General features: G+C 36.9%; 3 protein-coding genes across 3 annotated transcripts in view; 2 read left to right on the plus strand and 1 right to left on the minus strand.

Moving 5' to 3' along the window:
• Window positions 1-4,606: 4,606 nt before the first annotated feature.
• Window positions 4,607-8,307, plus strand: LOC135072398 (uncharacterized). The gene is made up of 4 exons (XM_063966307.1): window positions 4,607-4,946; window positions 5,245-5,416; window positions 5,490-5,621; window positions 8,009-8,307. Exons 1-4 carry the CDS (start codon window positions 4,834-4,836, stop codon window positions 8,246-8,248), a joined length of 657 nt encoding a protein of 218 aa, XP_063822377.1. The 5' UTR covers window positions 4,607-4,833; the 3' UTR covers window positions 8,249-8,307.
• Window positions 8,308-8,432: 125 nt separating this feature from the next.
• LOC135072396 (uncharacterized protein CG5902) lies at window positions 8,433-14,199 on the minus strand. Its single transcript, XM_063966306.1, has 4 exons — window positions 13,880-14,199; window positions 13,153-13,238; window positions 11,803-12,033; window positions 8,433-11,262 (listed from the first exon to the last, which is right to left on the minus strand). Exons 1-4 carry the CDS (start codon window positions 14,071-14,073, stop codon window positions 11,108-11,110), a joined length of 666 nt encoding a protein of 221 aa, XP_063822376.1. The 5' UTR covers window positions 14,074-14,199; the 3' UTR covers window positions 8,433-11,107.
• Window positions 14,200-14,368: 169 nt separating this feature from the next.
• LOC135072401 (remodeling and spacing factor 1-like) overlaps window positions 14,369-22,636 on the plus strand; it is a 53,656-nt gene continuing 45,388 nt past the window's right edge. The window contains exons 1-11 of the mRNA XM_063966311.1: window positions 14,369-14,697; window positions 14,767-14,954; window positions 15,420-15,616; window positions 15,885-16,047; window positions 16,203-17,719; window positions 17,799-17,872; window positions 18,522-18,724; window positions 19,490-19,652; window positions 20,069-20,167; window positions 20,251-20,408; window positions 21,958-22,120. Coding sequence (XP_063822381.1) covers window positions 14,553-14,697; window positions 14,767-14,954; window positions 15,420-15,616; window positions 15,885-16,047; window positions 16,203-17,719; window positions 17,799-17,872; window positions 18,522-18,724; window positions 19,490-19,652; window positions 20,069-20,167; window positions 20,251-20,408; window positions 21,958-22,120 — 3,070 coding nt within the window. The 5' untranslated portion in view covers window positions 14,369-14,552. The remainder of the gene's footprint in view (window positions 14,698-14,766; window positions 14,955-15,419; window positions 15,617-15,884; window positions 16,048-16,202; window positions 17,720-17,798; window positions 17,873-18,521; window positions 18,725-19,489; window positions 19,653-20,068; window positions 20,168-20,250; window positions 20,409-21,957; window positions 22,121-22,636) is intronic.

Here is a 22,636-nt window from a genome sequence, read left to right on the forward strand (position 1 = left end):
CTTTGACCTTTAGCTACAGACCTTAGACAGTATTTTTGAAACATTCTTACGCATGGTGGAGGAAGGGACGCTCTAGAGACTCAAGTCTACAAGGAGTCATATGAACTCCAGTTTTAAATCCGTTGACATCTGCTGCATCTGCCATCTTTTTGGCTAGAAGATTCTTCTATCTTACAGCTTAGACCTTTAGCTACAGACCTTAGACAGTATTTTTTATTATTTATTTGTGTCAGTGTGCTCTTCTAAAGAGTGTAAGACGATTGTATGTAGGACGTAGGTACTATGAAAATGTAATTTTAACTCATTGGTTTTGTCTCATATTTGAGGAATGTACTATGTATCATGAGTAGAGTCTTCGTTTAAAAGGATGCGAACGATTTAAATTTCAATAGGTAGACAAAATTGATAATTCTTAATTATCAAAAATTTAAGCTTTCTCCAGTAACACTGATATTATTATACTGTGACTCATCAAAGTCATCATTGTCAAAAATATTGACAAATCGCGAACTGTCACGGCCAAAAAACTGACACGCGTCCGTCCTCCGTAAGCGCCACCGCGCGACTGATTGAGATTGTCCAAGCCGTCATGGACGATTTTTTCTACATTTTTTAACATAGTAACTAAATAAGACGCAATATAAAAATTTCATCCGTTAAAAGCCCTCAAGTTATTTCTGAACTTTAGTTTAGTAAAAGATTTAGAATCTCAAATCGCTTATTTTAAAAATAAAACCATAAATAGAAAACGAATAGAGGTAACTTTGGGAATTTATTCTATCGAGTCAACTTCATCAAATCGTGTTTCCATCCGTTAATAGCCCTAGAAAATATCCTCAACTATGCCCCATAAAAATCTTAGCCTTTAATTTTACTGTTTAGTACCTCAAAAATGAAAAATGAAAACCTCATTTTCGCCATTTTCTCTGCTACCCGGCCTTAATGGGTGACCAGTTCGGTTTAATTCAATTCGTGACTACAGTACTAGTCCGTCGCACGACCTTTGGGGTTGCCTGATGTTGAGAGTGACCTGTTCGATTTGGTTTAATTTTCTGCGTTGAACCGCATTGCTTTTATCAGCCAAAAAATATTGTGGACAAGGCTAACCGCCGAAATCATGAGTCAACTTTGACTCTTAACATGTGATTAATTAGTTCAAAATCCAGTGCCATGACACTATAAAACATGATGCTTAGATTAAGTTTTACTTGTTAGATGCTGCAGGTTAAAGTACCATAAAATGAAGAATGCACTTTGTGTCTATTGTATCAAGTTTTTAATTTTCTTGTAAATAGTTTAATGTTCTGGCGAGGTAGATACTTAAGAGTACGTGGCCTCATTGTGATAAACGTCTGAAGATTTTGAGTCGTAGGTTTCAGTATATACAGGGTGTCCCAAAAACAATGGATAACCCTGTAACCATCGATAAGCCTCGCCATGATCTCCCTAACGTCCATTTTTGACCCCAGTAAAAATATCACCGTTTTCAAGATTTTTAAGTTTTTGTGCATTTTTAGAAAATTGCCACCTGCGATTACTTTTTCTCATGCCATTTCTACAAATGAGAGTACTTTTCAATCTAGTTTTTTCCTTATCTCAAGGGATAGTTGGGCTATCAAAAGAAAAGATTAAAGTTCAACAAACTAGTTTAAAAGTATAAAATTTTTAATAATTTGCAGAGAAGAAGGAAAAATTAATTCATTGTCTTGCACTTTTGATCAGCCATCGTGTAAAAAAAATGTAGGAAGACCATCGTGCCCATTACCCTAAAAACTTCCTTGAATAATTGAGATTCTGAAAAGGTATCACAAGCTTATGTATTCTGTATCATTTTTATCTTATGGCTACTTGAATAGCAACTAGTATGAAAACTGCAAAAATGAGTTTTTCTCGTAATAGTTAAACTAGGACTGCATAGTGGCATTAAATACAAATGGATAATTTTTAGCGTAGGAATTTTAATAAAGCAACATTTTATCATCATCATTTCAGCCATAGGACGTCCACTGCTGAACATAGGCCTGTACCCCAATGATTTTCATAATGTCCGCTTGGTAGCGGCCTGCACCAAGCACCTTCCTGCTTACCTTTATGAGGTCGTCGGTCCACTTTGTAGGTGGACGTCCTACGATGCGCTTTCCGGTACGTAGCCTCCACTTGAACCCTGTTGCCCCATTGGCCGTCCGTTCTGCGTTTTTGTGATTACTTAATTTTTGTTTTACACCTTATAAATGTGCCTATAGACAGATACCCGTGATGATACACGGCTCGGAAACGTCGATTTTTTGCACAGTGTGCTATGGAAGGGGCTATGCTCGGGTTTTTTTACGAAACCGTATCAGAAATTAGGAGGCCTGTAAACGAACTAAAGTCGCTGACATAGCCCGACGGATCAGCAAGCTGAAGTGGCAAAGGGCAAGGCACAGTAGTTCGCAGAACTGAGGCTGCAGGGTTCAAGTGGAGGCTACGAACCGGAGAGCGTATCATAAGACGTCCACCTACAAAGTAAACCGACGACCTCATAAAGACAGCAGGAAGGTGCTGTATGCAGATCGCTACCAAGCGGTCATTATGAAAATCATTAGGGTACATGCCTATGTTCAGCAGTGGACGTCCTATGGCTGAAATGATGATGATGATAAAATGTTGCTTTATTAAAATTCCTACGCTAAAAATTATCCATTTGTATTTAATGCCACTATGCAGTCCTAGTTTAACTATTACGAGAAAAACTCATTTTTGCAGTTTTCATACTAGTTGCTATTCATTTCAAGTAGCCATAAGATAAAAATAATACATAATACATAGGCTTGTGATACCTTTTTAGAATCTCAATTAACCAAGGAAGTTTTTAAGGTAATGGGCACGATGGTCTTCCTACATTTTTTTTACACGATGGCTGATCAAAAGTGCAAGACAATGAATTAATTTTTCCTTTTCTTCTGCAATTTCTTAAAATTTTCATACTTTCAAACTAGTTTGTTGAACTTTGATCTTTTCTTTTGATAGCCCAACTATCCCTTGTGATAAGGAAAAAAACTAGATTGAAAAGTATCCTCATTTGTAGAAATGGCATGAGAAAAAGTAATCGCAGGTGGCAATTTTCTAAAAATGCACAAAAACTTAAAAATCTTGAAAACGGTGATATTTTTACTGGGGTCAAAAATGGACGTTAGGGAGATCATGGCGAGGCCTATCGATGGTTACAGGGTTATCCATTGTTTTTGGGACACCCTGTATACAAGCTTGATCTCAAGAACACCCTGCCATTCAAAAATTGCGAATTTTGTTATGCGCAACTTAAGGGCCCTGTAACTTTTGTATTTGTAGAGATATTTTCATGATTCTTTCACAATTATTATTAGTTTTACTTATATTTTCAAGTTTTATTAAAAGAAAAAACAAATGGAAACTTGTCCATTGCACTCACTAGAGTGGCGCCACTGTAGGGTAAGGTCCTGTCACTTGCCAGTGGCGCCAACTGGTAAGCCCAAATACGAACCATTTTGATTTTATCGATGATAAATAACGAAAATTATTGGTAAAGATATCTAAGAATTAGGTAAGTACTTTCATAGAATGTGAGCATTTACTGAAATATTTTATTAGTACTTACCTTTTAATGCAAATTGTATATTTTTGATAAAATAAAATTTACTAAAGTTATGAAAGACAAGGACCAATGGAATTATTGTGACTTCAAATAAGAATTAAGTATAAATAAGTAATAAATTAAAAGAAAATCATTAGATTTTCAATGTTATGTAGGTACTTGTATTGTTTTAGAATAATTAGGAAATTTTACAACGTTATTTTAGGTTTTGTGTAAGTCTACAAGGTGTGTAAAAATAAAAATTGTTTTTGTTGTTATCAAAACTTTAAAAGCATTTTTAATTTAATTATTCAATTAATTTTATTTATAAAACTTACAATTAAATGACAAATAAATGAATTATTTTATATATTTTGTTTGCTATTGTTTTATTTTCATTCTTGAGGAGGACATCATTCTTCTTCTTTCAAACAATTTGTGTCCTTTTTATATGTAGTTCCAAAATACTGGACTGTCCTATCGATGACATTGACAGTGGGGCGCCACCGTCAATACCGGATCGCTGGTTCCGATTTTTGCCATGTTGGAAACCATAATATAGTTGAACGATGGTAGCGCCCGGCCCCCTGTCATTGAGTTTGGTGGGACAGTTCAGCGTGGGTCATCTATATTATTTTTTAGAATGTCTGTCTCTGGCTGGTGTAAGATGGGCAGACATGGGCAGATCATGAAGTGTCGGCTTCACGATATGCCCGGGCACATCACGATATGGCCAATCTGACGATCGGCCTACGACATCCACAAACGGGTGCTCCGTTTGTAGATGTGTGTGCACTCAGGGATGATTCTTAAGTGTGTGATCATCACGCATTCGAATTCTTGACTAAAATAAAGTTGTAAAATAAAAAAATCAAGCGCTTTTCATTAGCATAGTATTCTATTCAACATTTTAATAATGGCCCTTCACAAATTGCCTGAATTATTGGCGTTCGCCATTAATTCCTCTTATGCCATTTTGTGATGTTGTTTTTGTAAGCTGTACCATATCTGTATATCTTTGCCATAACCCAAATTATTAAAAATATCGATCAGCTGTTCTGCTGACAGTAATGACAGCTACCTATAGTGAAATGTCAACAACATGTGAGCAAATTGGAATGAAAAAATAGGAAAATATTTCCATTAAAATTAATGTATTTTCAATAAAACCTCAAGTGTAACGTTCAGCCGTTACCCAAATTTAATTCATCAGACTGTACTATTCCTAACTAAATACCATCATGGCTGTGATGAGATCGGCGAATATTCCCGAAGATGCCGTGTTGCTGGACGAAATGGAAGCCACTAAGCACGCATGGGAGTTTGTGACCAACTGGGAGACACCTTCAGATACGTAAGTCCATACTACTATACTTGATTTAGGTAGGTATATCACGACTTAGGTTATACTAACCTCTTTCGTTTCAATCTCTTGGGCTTTTTGTACTTTTAAAAGCGTAGACCCTTGTTTTGTATCAACCAATAAAGTTATTCTTTCTGACCCCTTCAACAATGGTGACATAAAATAATGTAAATCTATTTACCACCAGAATTCGTAAACAATAATGTCCCAGTTGCCCCCAGTGGGGGCGATGCCGGTGGGGGCTACTGGGAATAACCGACTAAACTTAATTTCGATTTTTTTATTTCAGCTGGGCTTTACGATATGGACCAGGAATACTGGGCGGCGTCAATGCTGTGTCGGGTCTCATTATCAATAGGCATTACCGGACGAAGCTCAAACTCGGGCAATACGGTTTCCTAGCGTCTGCAATACCTATATCCATTATGCCTGGAGTTCTAACACCCCTGTTCCATAGATTTGTAAGTAGAAGACCACCAGTACATCTATTTTTTATGCCATTTATTTTTATAATATACATATGTCTCTTTTTAGTTAGTTTCTACAAACATGTTGTTGATGAAAGATGGAGCATGTCCAATGTGCTATGAACTTCGTTCAATAGCAATCCAATGTGGACTTGGGATTGCATACCCAATGGTTCTAGGCCCACTTTCTGGATTGATGGTAAATATTTCTATACCTTATACAGGGTGTTGATTTCAATACCCGCCATATTTAGGGAGTAGATTAAGTAGCTTATTCTGATCACGAATCAGCAAAAAAACTGACTTCCAAATTTTTTATTATTATTTTTTAAATATCTACGATTTCCATAATCGACCACTACAGTGCAGAATAGTCCCCCAACGCAAACGGCGCGCGGCGCTCACCCGGTGACCCGGGCAAGCGCTGCGCCCCCCGTCCCGCGCCCCACTACCCGCCTCGCCCATGAGTCAGTCAACTATCAGCCACAATCAGCTGTGAGTTCAAAGACGACTACTGGACAGAGCTTAATCCAAATCTACCCTAAAAATGTAATAAGTAAATTAGTTACTTACACCTTATCATGTTACGAGTTTATTTGTTGTTCTAAAAACTAATTAATTAAGTACTCTTTAATTAATAAAAAAACCTTTTACACGAATTTGCTTCCTTCCGCAAAATAATTTTTTTTACAGAACCTACATTATTATTTTTTTTTAATTAAACCATGCTTTTATGTGTGTGATAAGCTTGTACCTACTTATCATTCAAAAGTACTGTAAACAGATGACAATAATGCTCTTTCATACAGGTTCGTTATTCCTTACATTTCCAGCTCTCTACCTTAATAACTTTTACGTCTTTACGATAGTAATTATTAAAATAAAACTTAACTTACTTAATACCGCAAACTGAACACCTAGAAATAACACACTGGCAAACTCTTGTTCCTTCACTTTCGATAGGAGATAAGACAAGATTTTGTTTTTAAACTCGATTGATTTCAGTACCTAAACAAAATTTCATATCTTAAAAGAAAATTTCATATCTTTCATTTGGAGCGGTGACTTGTAATTGAATACAATAATACCACCGCCTTGCGCGCGGCACGGACATCGGGCTCGCACGGAATAGGTACTTCCCCATCTTCGTGTTTCGGGCGTCATCGGGCGGCCGGCGCTCAATCGTGGATCATCGATTTTCTCTGTTCATCAGTCCGATTTTGCTATCCACGCAGAGAGGCCGCGCGCACGCTCCGCGAAATCTAGCTCGTATTTAGAATACCTAGTACTCAATCGCTATTTTCTTATTTCTTGCCTTGTAACTTCAACTTTTCTCTTCCTCTCTGCTTGATAACTGTTTTCTAGTACTTATTACTTCCTACTACCGTAATAACGTAATTTCATTTCTATCGGCGTTTAATTTAAATACCCTGAACGAATGTTAGTTAGGTTCAGGTTAGACTTCCATTCTTCATAACTTACATAAAATAATTCATCATCATGTTCGGGATTATTTTAAATGAATGTAATTTTTAATAACTACCAAAATTGATTGATATTCTTATCGTTTTAATAATAACGATTAGTAATTAAAGATCTACAAATCATTTGCATTTGAGTGTTTTGAAAGCTTGCTTTAAGAGCATTAATGATAGGACGAATCTTTAGTTCACAAAGATTAAACAAAGTATTTTTCCCGCCGCTTTTACATTCTCATTCGTTGATAGACTTCCTGTACTAAACTGACGAAATTAAACTTTTCTGATGTTAAAAATTACGTAAAGTAGTTGAAAATGAAGAATAACGATAACTACCGATTCACGACGACATTCGATGGACGTATTTCATCGAATGCACTTTTCTAATTGCAAATTTGCGATTTTTGATTGTTTTCTCGTGCGGTTTTGAGTATTTAGTGTGTGAAAGTGTGATAGTGAGTGTAATAATAGTGAGTGAGTGTTAGGAAGATGCCAAACCATACGTACAGTGCTCGTGAGTACGTAAACATGGTTTACTGTTACGGGAGGGCACGTGGAAACGCATCTGAAGTCGCATCGGTGAGTAGGTACCTAGTTCTAAACTTAAAGGAATGTGTTTTTTTTAATGTAGGGAGTAAATAATCTGGTAATTTTGTGTACAAAATACTCCCGCGATTGCGGTAGGTAGTGGCGGAAAGCGCGTAGGTACGCTCCAATACACACACACACACACACATAGGAAACAGCAAACTAATTTAAAACGAACTTTAACTTTAGTTAGTCAAACAAAAATACCTATTTACACTACCTATTACGTGGCTTCCTTCAGTAGACTATCAGACATGATAAGCGAGCGATCCGCGTAGCTCGATGGGTGCCGCAGTTGAACCGTATTGCAGTATTACGAGCCACAGTACAGTTGATGTCGCACGGAAAATATTCGCTAAAAATTCTACTTTAGTTTGTAATTTTTTTTTTGGTGGATAATGCGTTTATATAAGTCATAATAGATCACCTAAATAAATATGGCGAGGATTGAAATCAACACCCTGTATTACTGTCTCTTCAATTTATTTGTGACCTAAAATAATTTAACTCTTATTTTCAGTTTGCCCATAGATATGGAACTGCTAGAATACCAGACTTGAGGGAGGGTCCTAAGGTTGTGTTACAATTTGTCAGGAAATTGACTAGACCTTTCACAGCCACTCTTACATTTCTAGCTGTGGCTCAAGTTGTAGCCTCCTCTGTTATTACTTATTATGAAATGAAAAATAATATCACACTAAAAAGAAAAGTTATGGAGATAGAAAAAATGTATGAAGAAGATTTGGCTAGAAACCAATGAGACTTATTATTTTGTAGATGTATAATGTAAATAGAGTTTAATAAATAACTTTATAGGTAGCTGTTGCTTAAAATCTTGTCATTTTAAAATAGTCATCATTACATTGATAGGCCATTTTTTACTAATATACATAATGGCAAACCAATTAATAATAACACTTTAAAACTCAATAAAAAACTAGATATCTTTTCAAGTAATCTATGTTAGTTAATTATAATAACGAATTACAAAAACGGACAACAAACTATGCATACAACTGTTACCAGAAAAGTACACTTTCTATTTTTGAACACATGCAAAACTGCTCTTAACTTGCACCTTGAGATAATTCGACCAAAAACCAATGGGGGCAACTCCAGGATAGTTCAATGGTGGTATTGTCATTAGAACTCTAACCCTAAACTCTGTAATACAAATAAAATACAAAATCTGAAGTTAACTGTTTTTGACTGACTTATGCTTGTTTTAAATTAAAGTAAAAGAAATTATGAACATCTCGGAATTACCCCCATGCTTGTCCCAACTTATATGCAGTTGAAAGTCACATTTTTGGTAGGGAACATTTGCTCTTATACGAAACATAATCGCAAATAGCATTAAAAGACCAATTTTTCCATACAAAAATAGTTCTTCAGACATCAAACATGAGGTTACATACAATTGGGTCCATGTCCCTTCGAAGGCCCGTGATTTTCGACTACCTTTTGCACCTTATAATATCTAATGATCAGATTGTTAACTCTATATTAATTATTAAACTATACATAATTAATTTTATGTCGACTATGGAAGTTTCGAGTCGCCTCAAAACTAGGCTCGGTTTAAGTCTAAATAGACAATTGCACTTGTAAGAGAAACCGGCAACAATAAAACAGATTCTTATCCTAAGGAACATTGTAAAGTACAACCACTCAAGTGCCTAGCGATGGAAGATAAACGTGCCCTATGCTAGACTTGAGAATATTTACATTTTCATATTAATCTTGTATGCTTAAGAATAGGCGCACACCGTTGATTTTTTATCGGCCGATAGTTTAGTCGGGCAGTTGATCAGTATGGGCATGTATGGGAGTGCGCACACTACGCCGATTCGATTTGGCCGATTCTTCATACAATTTAAAATCGGACACAACTATCGGCGAACTAAAAATCAACGGTGTTCGCCTACTCTAAATAAGGCTTAAATAAGACACGACGTGTATCCAATTTTACAGAAAAATCATAAGAGTCCATCTAGAATTTATCAGGAAGTCATATTTTTCATCATTTTTGGATCTTAAAACAAGGCAATAAGAATCAAAATAACGTCATCCGACTCCGAATAACAGGTAGTGGGCGATATAGTACAGATATACCTTACTACGTTATTTTGAATCTAATTGCCTTGTCATAAAATCCAACAAATCTTAATGACGCATCAAGTTTGAGCTGAGGGATAGACCTCTTTGCCTGTATATGTCGCAGTGGCAAATATATGAATATTCTCAAGTCACTACATCAACAACTTAGTGCCGTTTCGCATACCAACGAAGCGTCAGTTTGAAACACTTTCCAAATTAATGTTCTTCGTAATCTAGCTGGCTAAAACTAGAATTAGAATTAAGTCTTGCTTCGAAAACGCTGCTATCACACACGTAACTAATAGTGAGAATGTAGCAAAAAGGGTATGTTTCAAAACTTAATAATTTGGATCGAATTATTTATGTTTCTGAAAGTAAGATATGTGTTTGAAACTCTTCATTTACTTACAGCCCACTAGAAGTTTACTTTGTGATGCAGTAAGATTAGTAGGGAAATCCCCGATTATTGAAGCTAAATCTACACCCAATGGATCTGTACAATTAAAGGCCCATAATTATAATACTCCCTAAAGTAAATTGATATAAAACAGATCAAAGTCGATTAAACCTGGTGCTGTATCTTCAATTTTAAAGAAATTTCGCAAAGTCAACCAACAGCCTTATTAACAACAACCATAATTATAATTAAAAGTAATAACTAATACGGACCACACTTATCTTTTACGATAACAAATATTCTTAAAGTACCTTTTTTTGTATTGTTTCAACCATTATTTTATTTTTTTTAGAATTTTCATTTTATAACTCAAGTGAATTAAACTCTGCTGTTATAATGTATTCCTTAATTAAATAAGAATGGGAACACCTCGAGTACACTACCCTATTTATTCTTGTAAGTACCTATACTAACTGGTGCGTTCCCAATTCTTGATATTATTTATTGCAATGATTTTCGAGATGATGAAGCCTCTTGAAGTCTAATCGGCTACGTAACGAAACCACAATATTTATTTTTAAATATTGTTGCGTTGTTCAGACAAGCATTTTATTCTTGAAGCTTCAGTCGCGTTATCGCCTTTTATGTTAATAATAACATATCGATCGTGTGGGGCAATACCGAAGGGTATTTACATCCATATCATAACGTCAATATACACATCCTTCACCTGACAAGAACAACTACAATTATTTAAACTTAAAAAAAGTGTTAAGATGTCCCGGTCAAAACTCTGATCCAAGCGCTAAACCGTCGCGAAAATCTTCATAATTGAACATCAGTTTGAGACAGTCACACAATCGCGGATCGATCGTACGTATTTAATCATAAGCACAGTATTCATTGTATAAACGATGGCACCTCGGTATCCTCTAAGGAATGTAGTTGGCAGTGGTGGTCTACGTCGACGAAGATCGAGCGCGAGGTCTCATCACTTTGAGCAAAATTTTGACCGTCGATTGTACTTGCTACGCTCCCGTTATGTACACCGGCCGGCGCGGGCTCGCCGGCGGGTCGCTTAGAGGCTAGGCAGGGCCGGCCAAGCGGCGGCGGCGCGGGCCGCTAGCAGCGCTGTGAAGCGTACTCGTGGTACGTCGCCGACACCTCCTCCGACTGGTAGCGCGTCAGCTTGATGCTGCGCCGCATGTCGGCCGTGATCGCCGCCTTGTACCCGCCCTTCCGCAGGAGCGAGTCGATCGTTTGGATTTGGTCCCATCCTGGAACGTTATAAAGTAACCTGAGAGAGAAACCACGTAATTATGTTGCTGTCGCGCTCGCACACTCACTGCGGGCGCGCGTCGCACAGTCGCGACAGCAATATAATTACGCGCGAGCGATAAGGATGGGTAGCTTGAGGTCATTGGACGGGATTCTACGTGCTCACGGACCAGGCTTTAGCTACTTTAATCCATTTTGCAGGTCATGTGTAAATTGTGGCGACAATAGTTACAGTCGGACAGCCGATTCGAGAGTCGGTCGGTAGCAGTCGTCTGCCAGACTGAACTGAAACTCACAACATAATCATGTAGAATTGAAGGTACTTTCTTAGCTTACTGAAAGGGATTCGTAAAGAGGGGGATATATTCACTTCGTCAGCATTCGTTCGCCAAATGACGTCCACAGCTGGACAAAGGCCTCCCCCAAGGCATAACGACCGGTCCTGTGCTGCCCGCATCCAGATTCTTCCCGCGACCTTCACCAGATCTTCGGTCCACCTAGTAGGAGGCAGCATTATTGTATCGAAATATTAAACTCACCTTGCTCAGTGGCAACTTGAGGTAAGTACGTCGCGGTCCGCTTCGACCCGCGCTCGCTGAGGAACTCGATGCGGATGCCGTGCTTGCCCAGCTTCCAATCCAGGTAATGCTCGGCCTCCTCGAAGTGCTGCAGAATGGAGACCGAGACCGTCAGCCGCGGCACCTCCTCGCGGGTGATCGGCATGAACCGCGAGTCCTTAAGAGCGCTGGTGATAGCGTATTCACGGAGGCCTGAGGACGAAGGCTGGTACAGAATTGTTGTAATGGCGATTTGTGTAGTTTGATAAAACTTATCGCGCTAATTGGAAGATTTCACGTGAAGTTTTTAATTGAAGAGAATCATTTGCAGTCAGTGTTAATGATCTCATTAATAAAGGTAATGTTAAGGAATAAATTTCACAGACATTAAATCATTATTTATGCTATTAGATTATGGCATAATCAATTTCCAATACAAAACATGTTAGGATGTAATAATATTGCTCATTCTGGAAGGTTACAGCTAACTTGAGCATATCAAATTTTCTTCTTGATACATTTTATGGAACATTGACTAACTTTTTATTTATTTATCCAAATATTTTTGTTGATTCTCGTCTTCTATTTATAGCCAATAGGACTCAAATGGAGTATGATAAGTGTATAGTAAATATCATGATAACATACAATCAAAATTTGAGTCTTGTATGGCTGGCAACTGCAGTGTCTTAGTACTGCGCTGCTAAGTCGATGTTGAGTACTTACCTTAGCTGCCACCTCTTTCTTCCTTATTGTGGTAAAAGAAATATCATATCATATTTATAGTACATTTGTTAATTAAGCAATTATTGTTATTATACCTTCAGAACCCTTTACATACAAATAATTAACCATTCAAACAATGAATCTAATAAATGCGTTTGTAGTCCAGTAATTACAGTTGGACTTAGAGAATTGTAGTCCAGGATGTGATTCTCAGGTGGGGGAAATTAACTTAGAACATGCCCAGTGCCCACAGATAGTGTTAATCGCAGGCAATCTTGAATCAACATAATGGAATATTTATTCCCATTTTGAAGTGGTCATTAAAAATAATAATTGTAGCTCACACTGAGCCACTACTATTGTGATTTCTTACAACCATTTAATGAGCCAGTATAATGATTAATAATTTATAACAAGTTAATTATGTAACACAACTGATAGTGCCATTACTGTATAAATAATCAGCATGTTGTGAAATGAACCAGAATGCAATTTTAGTCTATTAAGTATGAGTTATTAGCTAGATTAAATTTAAAATATGATTTATTCATCAGTTTTATATGATTTTAAAAATGTATTTGAATTAAACATTGTAATAAAATTTACCTGAATGCAAATGCATGGCATTGAAGGTGCCAATACACCCTCTGAGACGGTGTTCCTTGCCGATCTTCCATGTTACAAACAAAGGACTGTGAAACACAAACACACAACATTAAATTACATATTTTATTATTCTAATTGGTCAAATCCAACCAGATAATCTCAATGCCATGGATGTGGTCACATCAACAAAATGGTTGAATGCTGTGATATAAAAATTTTAAACATAGGAGAAAACCTGCAAAATGATACTAACATCCGATGTACTAAATGATGCGATGAATAAATGAATTATGCATTCAAAGAACAAAAAAAAATGGTAAGAAAAAAAGAGAGTCTAATTAAGAGAAAGAATTGAAAACTTTTTATCAGGAGTTAAACAAATGAAAAAAAAAACATTAAATGGATTGTTTTCAAAAGATTAAACTTGATTAATTTAAACAATCTATATTATTTTAAACTTATTGAACATCTACAGTTGTTTATAAATTCAGTGAAAGTATCATAAATGGATGGCATAATGGGAACACTTAGCAACTTTGTTGCACAGCTTGCAAGTATGTTATGCTCAGATTTAATACTTAAAACGAAGGCAATAAGAGCAGATTTGATTTGCAGCGTGACCTTATTTTAGACAAAGAATTGTAGGTGGCTTCACAAAGCCCATCCTCGAATTTCGATGAAAATTAGTGTTTACATCTACTTGAGGAATTGGTCGAAATATACTTACTAAGCTTCATTGGTAAAGTTTGGTGTTTGTGGAGGGTCCATGCTATGCAGCTGACAATACAAAACATCGAAACAAAAGTAACACATATCAGGAATAGCTACAGACTCTTGGTAACCATTCAAAGGTCGTTCTATACTATTACTGTACGAGTTATTCAGCTTCTGCTTTTTGGTTCCACAACAAACTGAAGACATGTTGGTTATTTTTAAATGTAAAGCTAATTGTTTAGATAAAAATTAATGGCTTAATTCACAAAAGTAAACGAAACCAAACACAGTTGACTTGGGCTTTTTTATTTTTTATTGTCATTTGACATACCACCAATAGTGATGTGGTTTATTTCATAGAGCTAACCCACCAAAGACAAATCGATGTCATTATTCAATTGAATGAAACTACCGATTTGTCTATGACTCAATTGAAAAAACAAAGTAAGGGACGTCACTTCTTACCATTCCTAGAATAAAAATAAAAAAAACAGTTTATGGTACGATGGCTGTCATTGAGTTTGTAAAAATAAAAAGAATCTTTTTTGTGTGAATAAAATGAAGATATTTTCGTGAATCATGTACATGTTTTACAATTTTCCAATAGATATAAGTTAAATAATCATTTAGTAATAGTAAAAACACTACAACAATGTTAAGTGAAATAGCAAACTAAAGTTCCGACGATGGCGTCTGATGGGGAAATTTCGTGTACGAATGATCCTAATTTCGCTGTTATTTACTCATTCCTGAAAGTTTTCGGAAAACTGTACGGTTTGGAAGTGCCCACATTAGCTAAACTACAAGAATATATCGAGGATACGCAAGAAGGTACAGTTATAGCGATGATTTGTCACGTAGGATGATAAACAAACATCTTATAGGTTTTTATTGTTGTAGTTTTGGAGCCATTGAAGGAATTGCACTTGAGATTATTGCGTCGTGCGCTAAAATCCGTGCAGAGTAACCGATGGGAGAGGTGCCTCATAAAGTTCTGTCACCAGCAAGGATCTCACCAAGAGGCTTGGGAAATAGAACGGTTCTCGTACAAGAAAGCTAGCACGCCAGTGAAACTGAAAGTCCTAAAGGTAATTAACGTAGCAGCTATGCGGTTTCTTCCTTATTACCATTTTATTGAGCAAATAGGAATTGGTATCACTTTCACATGAAAGTCTGAAGGCACTTGTGCATACATACATGTCTATAGAGTGTAGATAACTGTAATAGACTAAAAACGGAGCACTCAAGACTTCCAGTATATTTTTATGATACTCTGTGTATGATCTAAAAGCTTTCTGTATTATTTTTCCCATTGATTTGACTTTACAAACATTTTCCAATACATTTGTAATCTTTGTAATTGCTACCTATTTTACAGAAGAATTATTAATTGTTTGATTAAATTTAATGCATTGTCTTATTGCAATAGGATGTTATAAGTGAAATGCTTCTTTAAATAACTCTCTAATTTAAAAAACTCTTTTCATATTGGAAAACATTCTTCTTAGAAACTAGAAACATATCCATAATATGTTATTATTTTTACTTTTCAGCTATTATTAGAGTATCAATTCACATGTCATCCAAAATTCAAATCTGCGGTAAACGCCATTGCATGCAAGGACCTGCGGCTAGATCCGATTGGACGGGACAAGAACGGTTGTGTTTATTGGTATCAAGTGGATCATGATGCCAATTTGTGTTTGTATAAGGAAGATCAGGACGAGGAGACTTGGCAGCTAGTGGCCAGGTAAGGCAAATGATTAAAATACTTGAAACTTCAAATTTAACTATGCTGGCTGACAAATAGACTGATCTAATAGTACTTACTATTGCAGTGCAAATGCATTTTAAAGAAACATTAGCTAAAGAAACAAATCTTATTCCCTAAAGTAGTAAAAATCTTGTTTTATATAAATTTTATAACATTTTGTAAATGATTTTGGTTTATTCCATTTTCTTGCATGCCAATGCGAATGACTAGCCTATAAATTCATCTGTTATTTCTAATTTGTCAGAACAAGAGAAGAACTTGTGAAAGTTATAACACAATTGAAAAACGGAGAAGAAATAAGTCCTCTCGTCTCAAATACTGCCCAAGATGAGTCTACTGGTGCAGATACTTCACAACTTGAAGAACCACAGGAACAGCCACAAAAATCAGAAGAAGTTACTGAACAGGTATAAGTTTCATCTAATTAATTATAAATCCCTTAAAAATGTATAGATGATTTCTTATTGTGACTAAACATGTAAGCGTTTTGGTTTTTCTGTAAGCTTATGTTGCTCATTGATAAATAAATACATATTAATAATAGAAAAATATTAACTTTCAGGAAAAAAAGACAGATGCAGAGGATGATAATGATGAAGAGTTTCTAAGTCCTGAATCTGAATCTGAACATGAAGAACAAACAGATGAAAAGAAAGAGAATGTGACTGATAAGGAGGAAGTGAGTACAGAAAAAGTTGAAGTGAATCCTGAAAAAGTTGAAACACCACCAGAAGACACTGTTGAGGAAAAAGAAATGGAAAGTAAAGAAGAAGAGAGCACAGAAACAACTACTGATACTGCAGAACCAGAGAAGAGCCCCACAAAACCTGTAAATACTGAGGAAGCTGAGCCAGAAGTAAAAGAGAAATTAGAATCTGAACCTGATGAGAATAAAACAGAAAAAGAAGAAGTTAGTGAAGCAATAGAAGAACCAGTTATGGTCGTAACTGGTGAAGGAAACGGTGCAGACTGTGAAAGTTCCTACATAATTGGAGAAGAAATAGAAGAAGAAATTATGTTTTTTTATGGGGAAGGCAGCGGTTATGACAATGACACTGGCAACCCTGAAGCAATCGAACAAGCGAATAGTCCTAAAGAGCACTCCGATGCCGAGAATGGCAATGAGGAGTGTTTGAATGGTGAACATACAAATGACCTCACAAATTCAAGTAGTAAAAACAAATTAGGTAAAAATGTTAAGTTAAAAAGTAGTGTACCCACAGTAACTAAAAGGGCGTTAAAAAAGCAGTCGAACGATAGCACAGAAGTGTTAAAGTCAGACCCCAAGAAACATTGTATTAGGAATTTAAAGAAATCTGATGGCTCTAATTCAAATTCAACCGAAAATGAGAAGGGAAGCAGTAATGACAAAAGTATTGTGGATGGGGACAGTCCTTTGAAAAATAGGATAAAAAAGGGTAGAGGTAAAGTTAAAAAGAAAGCTGAAGTAGCAAGGTTGGACTCCACAAGTGATAGCAAGGAGGTGATCAACGCTGTATTAGAAACTGACAATTGTCATGATAGTAAATCAAGTATTATTGAGAAGCGGAAGAGCAGTGTTTCATCGGTGGAGCAGGAAGACGCCGAAAATGGTAATACCGAAAAAGAAGGCAGCCCTGAGAAACAGCTGAAGGCAGAAGAGCCTTTACCGCCTAAGAAGTTAAGACTAGACGTCACGCCAGAGAGTGACAGCAATGAGTCGCATTCCAAGGAAGCCGTGGAAAATGTAAATAGCAGTGAAACCAAGAACAAATCTGCCGACGAAAAAGACAATACTAACGTTGAAGTAGACCCTATATCACAGAGGAAGAAGATCAAAGCAAGCAAAGGGAAATTCAAAAGAAAAAAAGTTGTAAAAAATAGTTCTGACAATGATACTAGTGTTTTAGATAAAAGTACTGATAAAGATGCTTCTAGTGTTAGGGATAAAAAGAGTAAATCGTTGAAACGATCGCTACTGGATGCGACGATGAGTGATAAAAATAAATCCGAATCTCATAGCGACAGTGATGGTGATGAACCTATATCTAGTGGGAAAAGATTAAAAATTAGACCCAAGAAAATTATTACGTCGAATAGGTAAAAAACCCTTGGTTTTATTATCATAAAATAATAATAATCAATTGCTTGCACTTTACTAATTTCATGTTTATTGCAGGAAAAAAATTGAAGCTAAACTACTAGAAAAACAATCTACTGATGAATCTGAGGAGGAAACATTATACAGCTTAGGTAAATCAAATAACCTTTTAAATATTATTTTCAAGATATTTTTATTGTGTTAGAATAATCCTATTAGAAAATAGAGGCTCATAAGATGCTAAGACCAATATGAAATGAAGCTACAAATGAACACATTGGGAAAAATATTTTCGTAACGCGCAATGTTTACCGCAGCTTAAACGACAATGCAAATATTATTGAGTAGGTAGATTTTTACGCCCGTTATATTCCAATTGTTTTTGTTATGTGGTGTACTGCAGACCTGCAGACAGGATCAATGACATTGTGAAAGTTGCAGCCTTGAAGCTGTAAAAAAATATTTTTAGTAGGTTTGAAAAAGAAACAGTCAACTGAATTTGCGACGTGATGGTGTCATATAATCCAATATTTGTCGGCCGTTTGGTGTAGTGGTTCGAAACGGACTACTATTCCGGAGGTAGCGGGTTCGATTCCCACACAGTACAAACATTTGTGTGATGAGATGTGCATGAACATATTTGTTTGTATTGGTCTGGGTGTTTTCTATGTATAATAAGTATGTATTTACAACAAAAAAGTATTTAAGTATGTTTATATCCGTTGTCTAGTACCCATAGTACAAGCTTTGCTTAGTTTGGGACTAGAAGCGCAGTGTAAAATGTCCAATATTTTATTACAGCGGGCAAGAAATCAGCCAAGAAGCTGCTAAAGAAGAAACCCAAAGGCAAGGAAAAGGCTCGTCACGGCTCGCAGTCGGAATCTGACGTGGCGCCCGTGAGACAGTCGCGCCGCATCGCGCAGCTCAAGATCAAGGAGGAGGCCGAGCGCAGGCACATCGAGGAACTCGCGCTCCGGGAGCTCAAGATGATACACAAGAAGAAGGTGGGTAAAGTCCGATCGCTGAGCACATAGAATTTCGTCCAATGACCCCAAGCTACCCATCCTTATCGCTCACGTGTAATTATAAATTGCTGTCGCGACTGTGCGACGGGCGGCCGTAGTGAGTGTGCGAGCGCGACAGCAATATATAAATTACGCGTGAGCGATATGGATGGATAGCTTGGGGTTATTGGACGAAATTCTATGTACTCGGCGGCCGGACTTTAGTTATGAACGTACAGATCAACGGGCTCAAATTCTCCAATCAACGGGCTCAAATTCTTCAACCACAAATCGCGCACAATGGCCCAATCAAGAAGCTAAGTGTGATTCGATTGCCCTGCAAAACTGACTAGCTATGGACGTACTAACGGGGCTGCCCCTCCCTCACCCTGATTCCCCCTCAAGTCAGGTCAGGGAATAGCTCAGAAGCTTGGTATGCCCATAGGCAAAGAGTTTTACTTTAGGCATCAGATCATTGAGGACAACTCTCTAATTTATCAGAGGCAAAAAACTAAATGTGTCGGATTATACAATAAACAAAATGGTCAAGGTCATTGGCCAAATTTTATTTCTGATTGTCACGCGTAACAATACCGTCCACATACGGCTCATTCGCTTCGCCGCTATATCATCCAAATCGCAAGTGTGAAATGGCTCTATAGATCGTTTATTTACTTCTTTTCCAGCCAATTTAGGTACTTTTATTTCCCAACCCACACGACAAAAAAGGTAGTTGTAAATACTAAAAAGTAGTTTATTCCTCAGACGACCAAAGACGAAGAGGAGTGGCATGCCAGCGGCAGCAGCTCGTCTGGCTCGCCGCGGCCCAAGCCCATGCCCAAAGCCGGCTGGCGCGCTTCAGACTCCACCGACGCCGACTCCGACTCCACCGGCCCGCTGTTCGAGATACAGCACGAGGAGCCCGACCGTGAGTCATCATTTATTTATTTATTTAAGGATAGTACACAGCACAATATCAATTCATCATCATTTCACGGACGTCCACTGCTGAACAATGAACATAGTCCTGTTATGTCTGCATCCAGCCTTTCTGCTACCTTTATAAGGTCGTCGATCCACCTTATTGTAGGGGTGGCGCGTCCAGTAATATCAATGTCAGAAAAGTAACCAAAGTTCGTGAAAATCGCTGCAAATCGCTGCTCCCGAGCTACCAGTCGATCAACATACATTTTATAAGCGACTCTAACATCGATTTTGTATGACAATAGGACTGTAAAGTCATCAAGGAGTAGAGACAAAAAGCAGTTTTTGTTAGACCACAATTTACAAACCAGATTTAAATAAAGATTGCTGTATTTTAAAATAAACTTATTCTATTCACAGTTGACTTCAACAAGTCTGACCATGAATTTTCACCTGAATCTGATCTGGAGAGCGGCGAACCCATCGAGCCTTTGAAAAGAGCCCGCACGCTACAAGAAGGTAAATCTTTCATTCTGAACAAAATCAGAATATTCTCTTGAGCTTATGATATTATAGCTACGTAATTTTCACATGTTTTATAGAAAAAGACGACGGCTTTTGCAAGCGCTGTGGCAGCGCAGAGCAACCGGAGTGGATTCTTCTGTGCGACAAGTGTGACGCAGGCTACCACGCCAGTTGCCTCAAACCGATGCTGTTTCTGGTCCCCACGGGCGACTGGTTCTGTCCACCCTGCAACCACGTGAGTCCATAGACTAAAAACTGTAGGACCATAGACTACAAACTGTAGGACCATAGACTACAGACTGCATGACCATAGACTACAATCTGTAGGACCATAGACTACAAACTGTATGATCATAGACTACAGACTGTATGACCATAGACTACAATCTGCAGGATCATAGACTACAATCTGTAGGACCATAGACTACAAACTGTATGACCATAGACTACAGACTGTATGACCATAGACTACAATCTGCAGGACCATAGACTACAGACTGTAGGACCATAGACTACAAAGTGTAGGACCATAGACTACAAAGTGTAGGACCATAGACTACAAACTGTAGGACCATAGACTACAGACTGTATGACCATAGACTACAAACTGTAGGACCATAGACTACAACTCAAAGGACCCTACAAACTGTAAGACCATAGACTACCGACTTTAGGACCGTAGACCCCATAAACTACAGAATATATTATGATCAAAGACTAAATAATTACACTAACTAAAACTAAATCATTAACAGCGAAGTTGCAAGTAAAAGTTTGACGAAAAAGCAATTTTTTTTCTGAGTGTTTAACTCAATTGAGCAATGAATCCAGAGCAGAACATCTTGACTACTTTTAGTAAAAAGCCGAATATTTAGATAAGTTTAGAAATCTGTATGTTTTGGTACGATTTGTTGGGGGTAAAATATCAGATCAAATAAAAAGTTAACAAAACTCTTTAGACCTTTTTAGATGAATAAAATTATTAAAAATATATTAATATGAATTTGACGTTGTCAAAAAAATAAGCGTCCTTTCCAAATTAATATTTTACGTGAAATGAAATGCAGAATATTGCGTGGACCTCTGAAGTTAGTATTTTTAAACATATTTTTGATTAAAAAAAATGTAATAATGTAGAAATTAGCATAAATTATGTTATTCGAAGTAACCTACTTGTTTCAAATTATATTCTTGCAAATATTTTTGTGGGAAGTTGCTTGATTAAAAGTTCGAATATTAATGATGATTTGAAGTATTTACGTAAACTATATGCGCGCGCACATAAATTAAAAAATATGTAAATACACGTGTACATTGTGGCATCGTGTAAAGTTGTATTGTAAATGCACAACAAAAATGTTTCGTCTGATGAGCTACTGTTGTAGATTTTAAATTATTTACGCTTCACATTTTCCTGTTTCATTTCTTAGTTTTTCAAACAGAAGACAATATTCCCTTTTATTTGTTTTTCAATTTTCTTAAAAAAAACCGGAGATCTTGGTTTCAAATTCATATCGTTTATTGCATTTCGCATTACAATTTTTATTTTTATGGTGGTGTTACAAAATAGAGGTAGATATTATTGAGCGAGAATCGTGATCATCTTCGTTACAGCGAATGGATTGTCCTCATCGAAACGTTTTATATTTTAAAATATCTTCCATTGTATGTTTCATGTGTCACCTCTGTCTTATTTGCTTTTTTTTTAATTTACCTCTTTTGTCTTTTGTGATGTCCATGGCAATTAATGTTTCTTTCTTTCTATATCTTCTTATCTTTCACAGGACATGCTGATATCATCCTTGGAGAACGAACTGAGCAAGTACGATGAACTAGTGACACAAGTAGAGGCTGAGAGAGCGCGCCGCAAGGAAGAGGAAGCATCATCGCCCGCTGATGACGAGCGGAAACCTTCCAAGGGAAAGGAGGACGACAAGTCGCACTCTGGTGAGTTTAGGAGTTACTAGATAACTGTACAATGTAAAAAAAAAGTTTGTTGAGGTTCAAGTTGAAAGACGACGCAGCCACTGCCGCAAGAAGAGGTTTTCATGATTTATGCATACCTCAAGCAGGTGTTGTGGAAATACATTTTCATTGTGGTATTTTACGTAGTTGTAAATGGGTGCAATTTTACAGTCACAATGTAAAGCCTGATGTGTATTGTACAAGCATAAGTGCAGAAACCATTGAATAGATGCGTCAGATATTCAAAGTCAGGATAAATGATGTCCTGTTGCGTCGCCCCTTTATGCCCCACATTTACGTCCCGTAGGTCCGTTTAGGCAGCTTGTAAACATCCGTTTTTTTACCATGACAACAGCCCATTTTTTCCAAGAATTTAGCGGTGGTGTATGGTTTATAATGAACGTGTTGCACATGCATCGGACATAGGTCTAATGAGAAAATTGACAGCAAGTAAAGAATAAAATATCTTTCTTTTGACAGTCCGTCGTCCAGTGAAAA

Source organism: Ostrinia nubilalis, chromosome 6 (genome assembly GCF_963855985.1).
Source record: "Ostrinia nubilalis chromosome 6, ilOstNubi1.1, whole genome shotgun sequence".
Lineage (NCBI taxonomy): Eukaryota > Metazoa > Arthropoda > Insecta > Lepidoptera > Crambidae > Ostrinia > Ostrinia nubilalis.

Excerpts from the sequence above, each read along its gene's own strand:
- LOC135072398 (XM_063966307.1), top strand. The coding sequence starts at position 4,834 with ATGGCTGTGATGAGATCGGCGAATATTCCCGAAGATGCCGTGTTGCTG. Across the intron at positions 4,947-5,244 it reads TGGGAGACACCTTCAGATAC|CTGGGCTTTACGATATGGAC; the intron begins GTAAGTCCATAC and ends TTTTTATTTCAG. Across the intron at positions 5,417-5,489 it reads CACCCCTGTTCCATAGATTT|TTAGTTTCTACAAACATGTT; the intron begins GTAAGTAGAAGA and ends GTCTCTTTTTAG.
- LOC135072396 (XM_063966306.1), bottom strand. The coding sequence starts at position 14,073 with ATGTCTTCAGTTTGTTGTGGAACCAAAAAGCAGAAGCTGAATAACTCG. Across the intron at positions 13,239-13,879 it reads AACTTTACCAATGAAGCTTA|TCCTTTGTTTGTAACATGGA; the intron begins GTAAGTATATTT and ends TGTGTTTCACAG. Across the intron at positions 11,263-11,802 it reads TCAAGTTGCCACTGAGCAAG|GATGGGACCAAATCCAAACG; the intron begins GTGAGTTTAATA and ends ATAACGTTCCAG.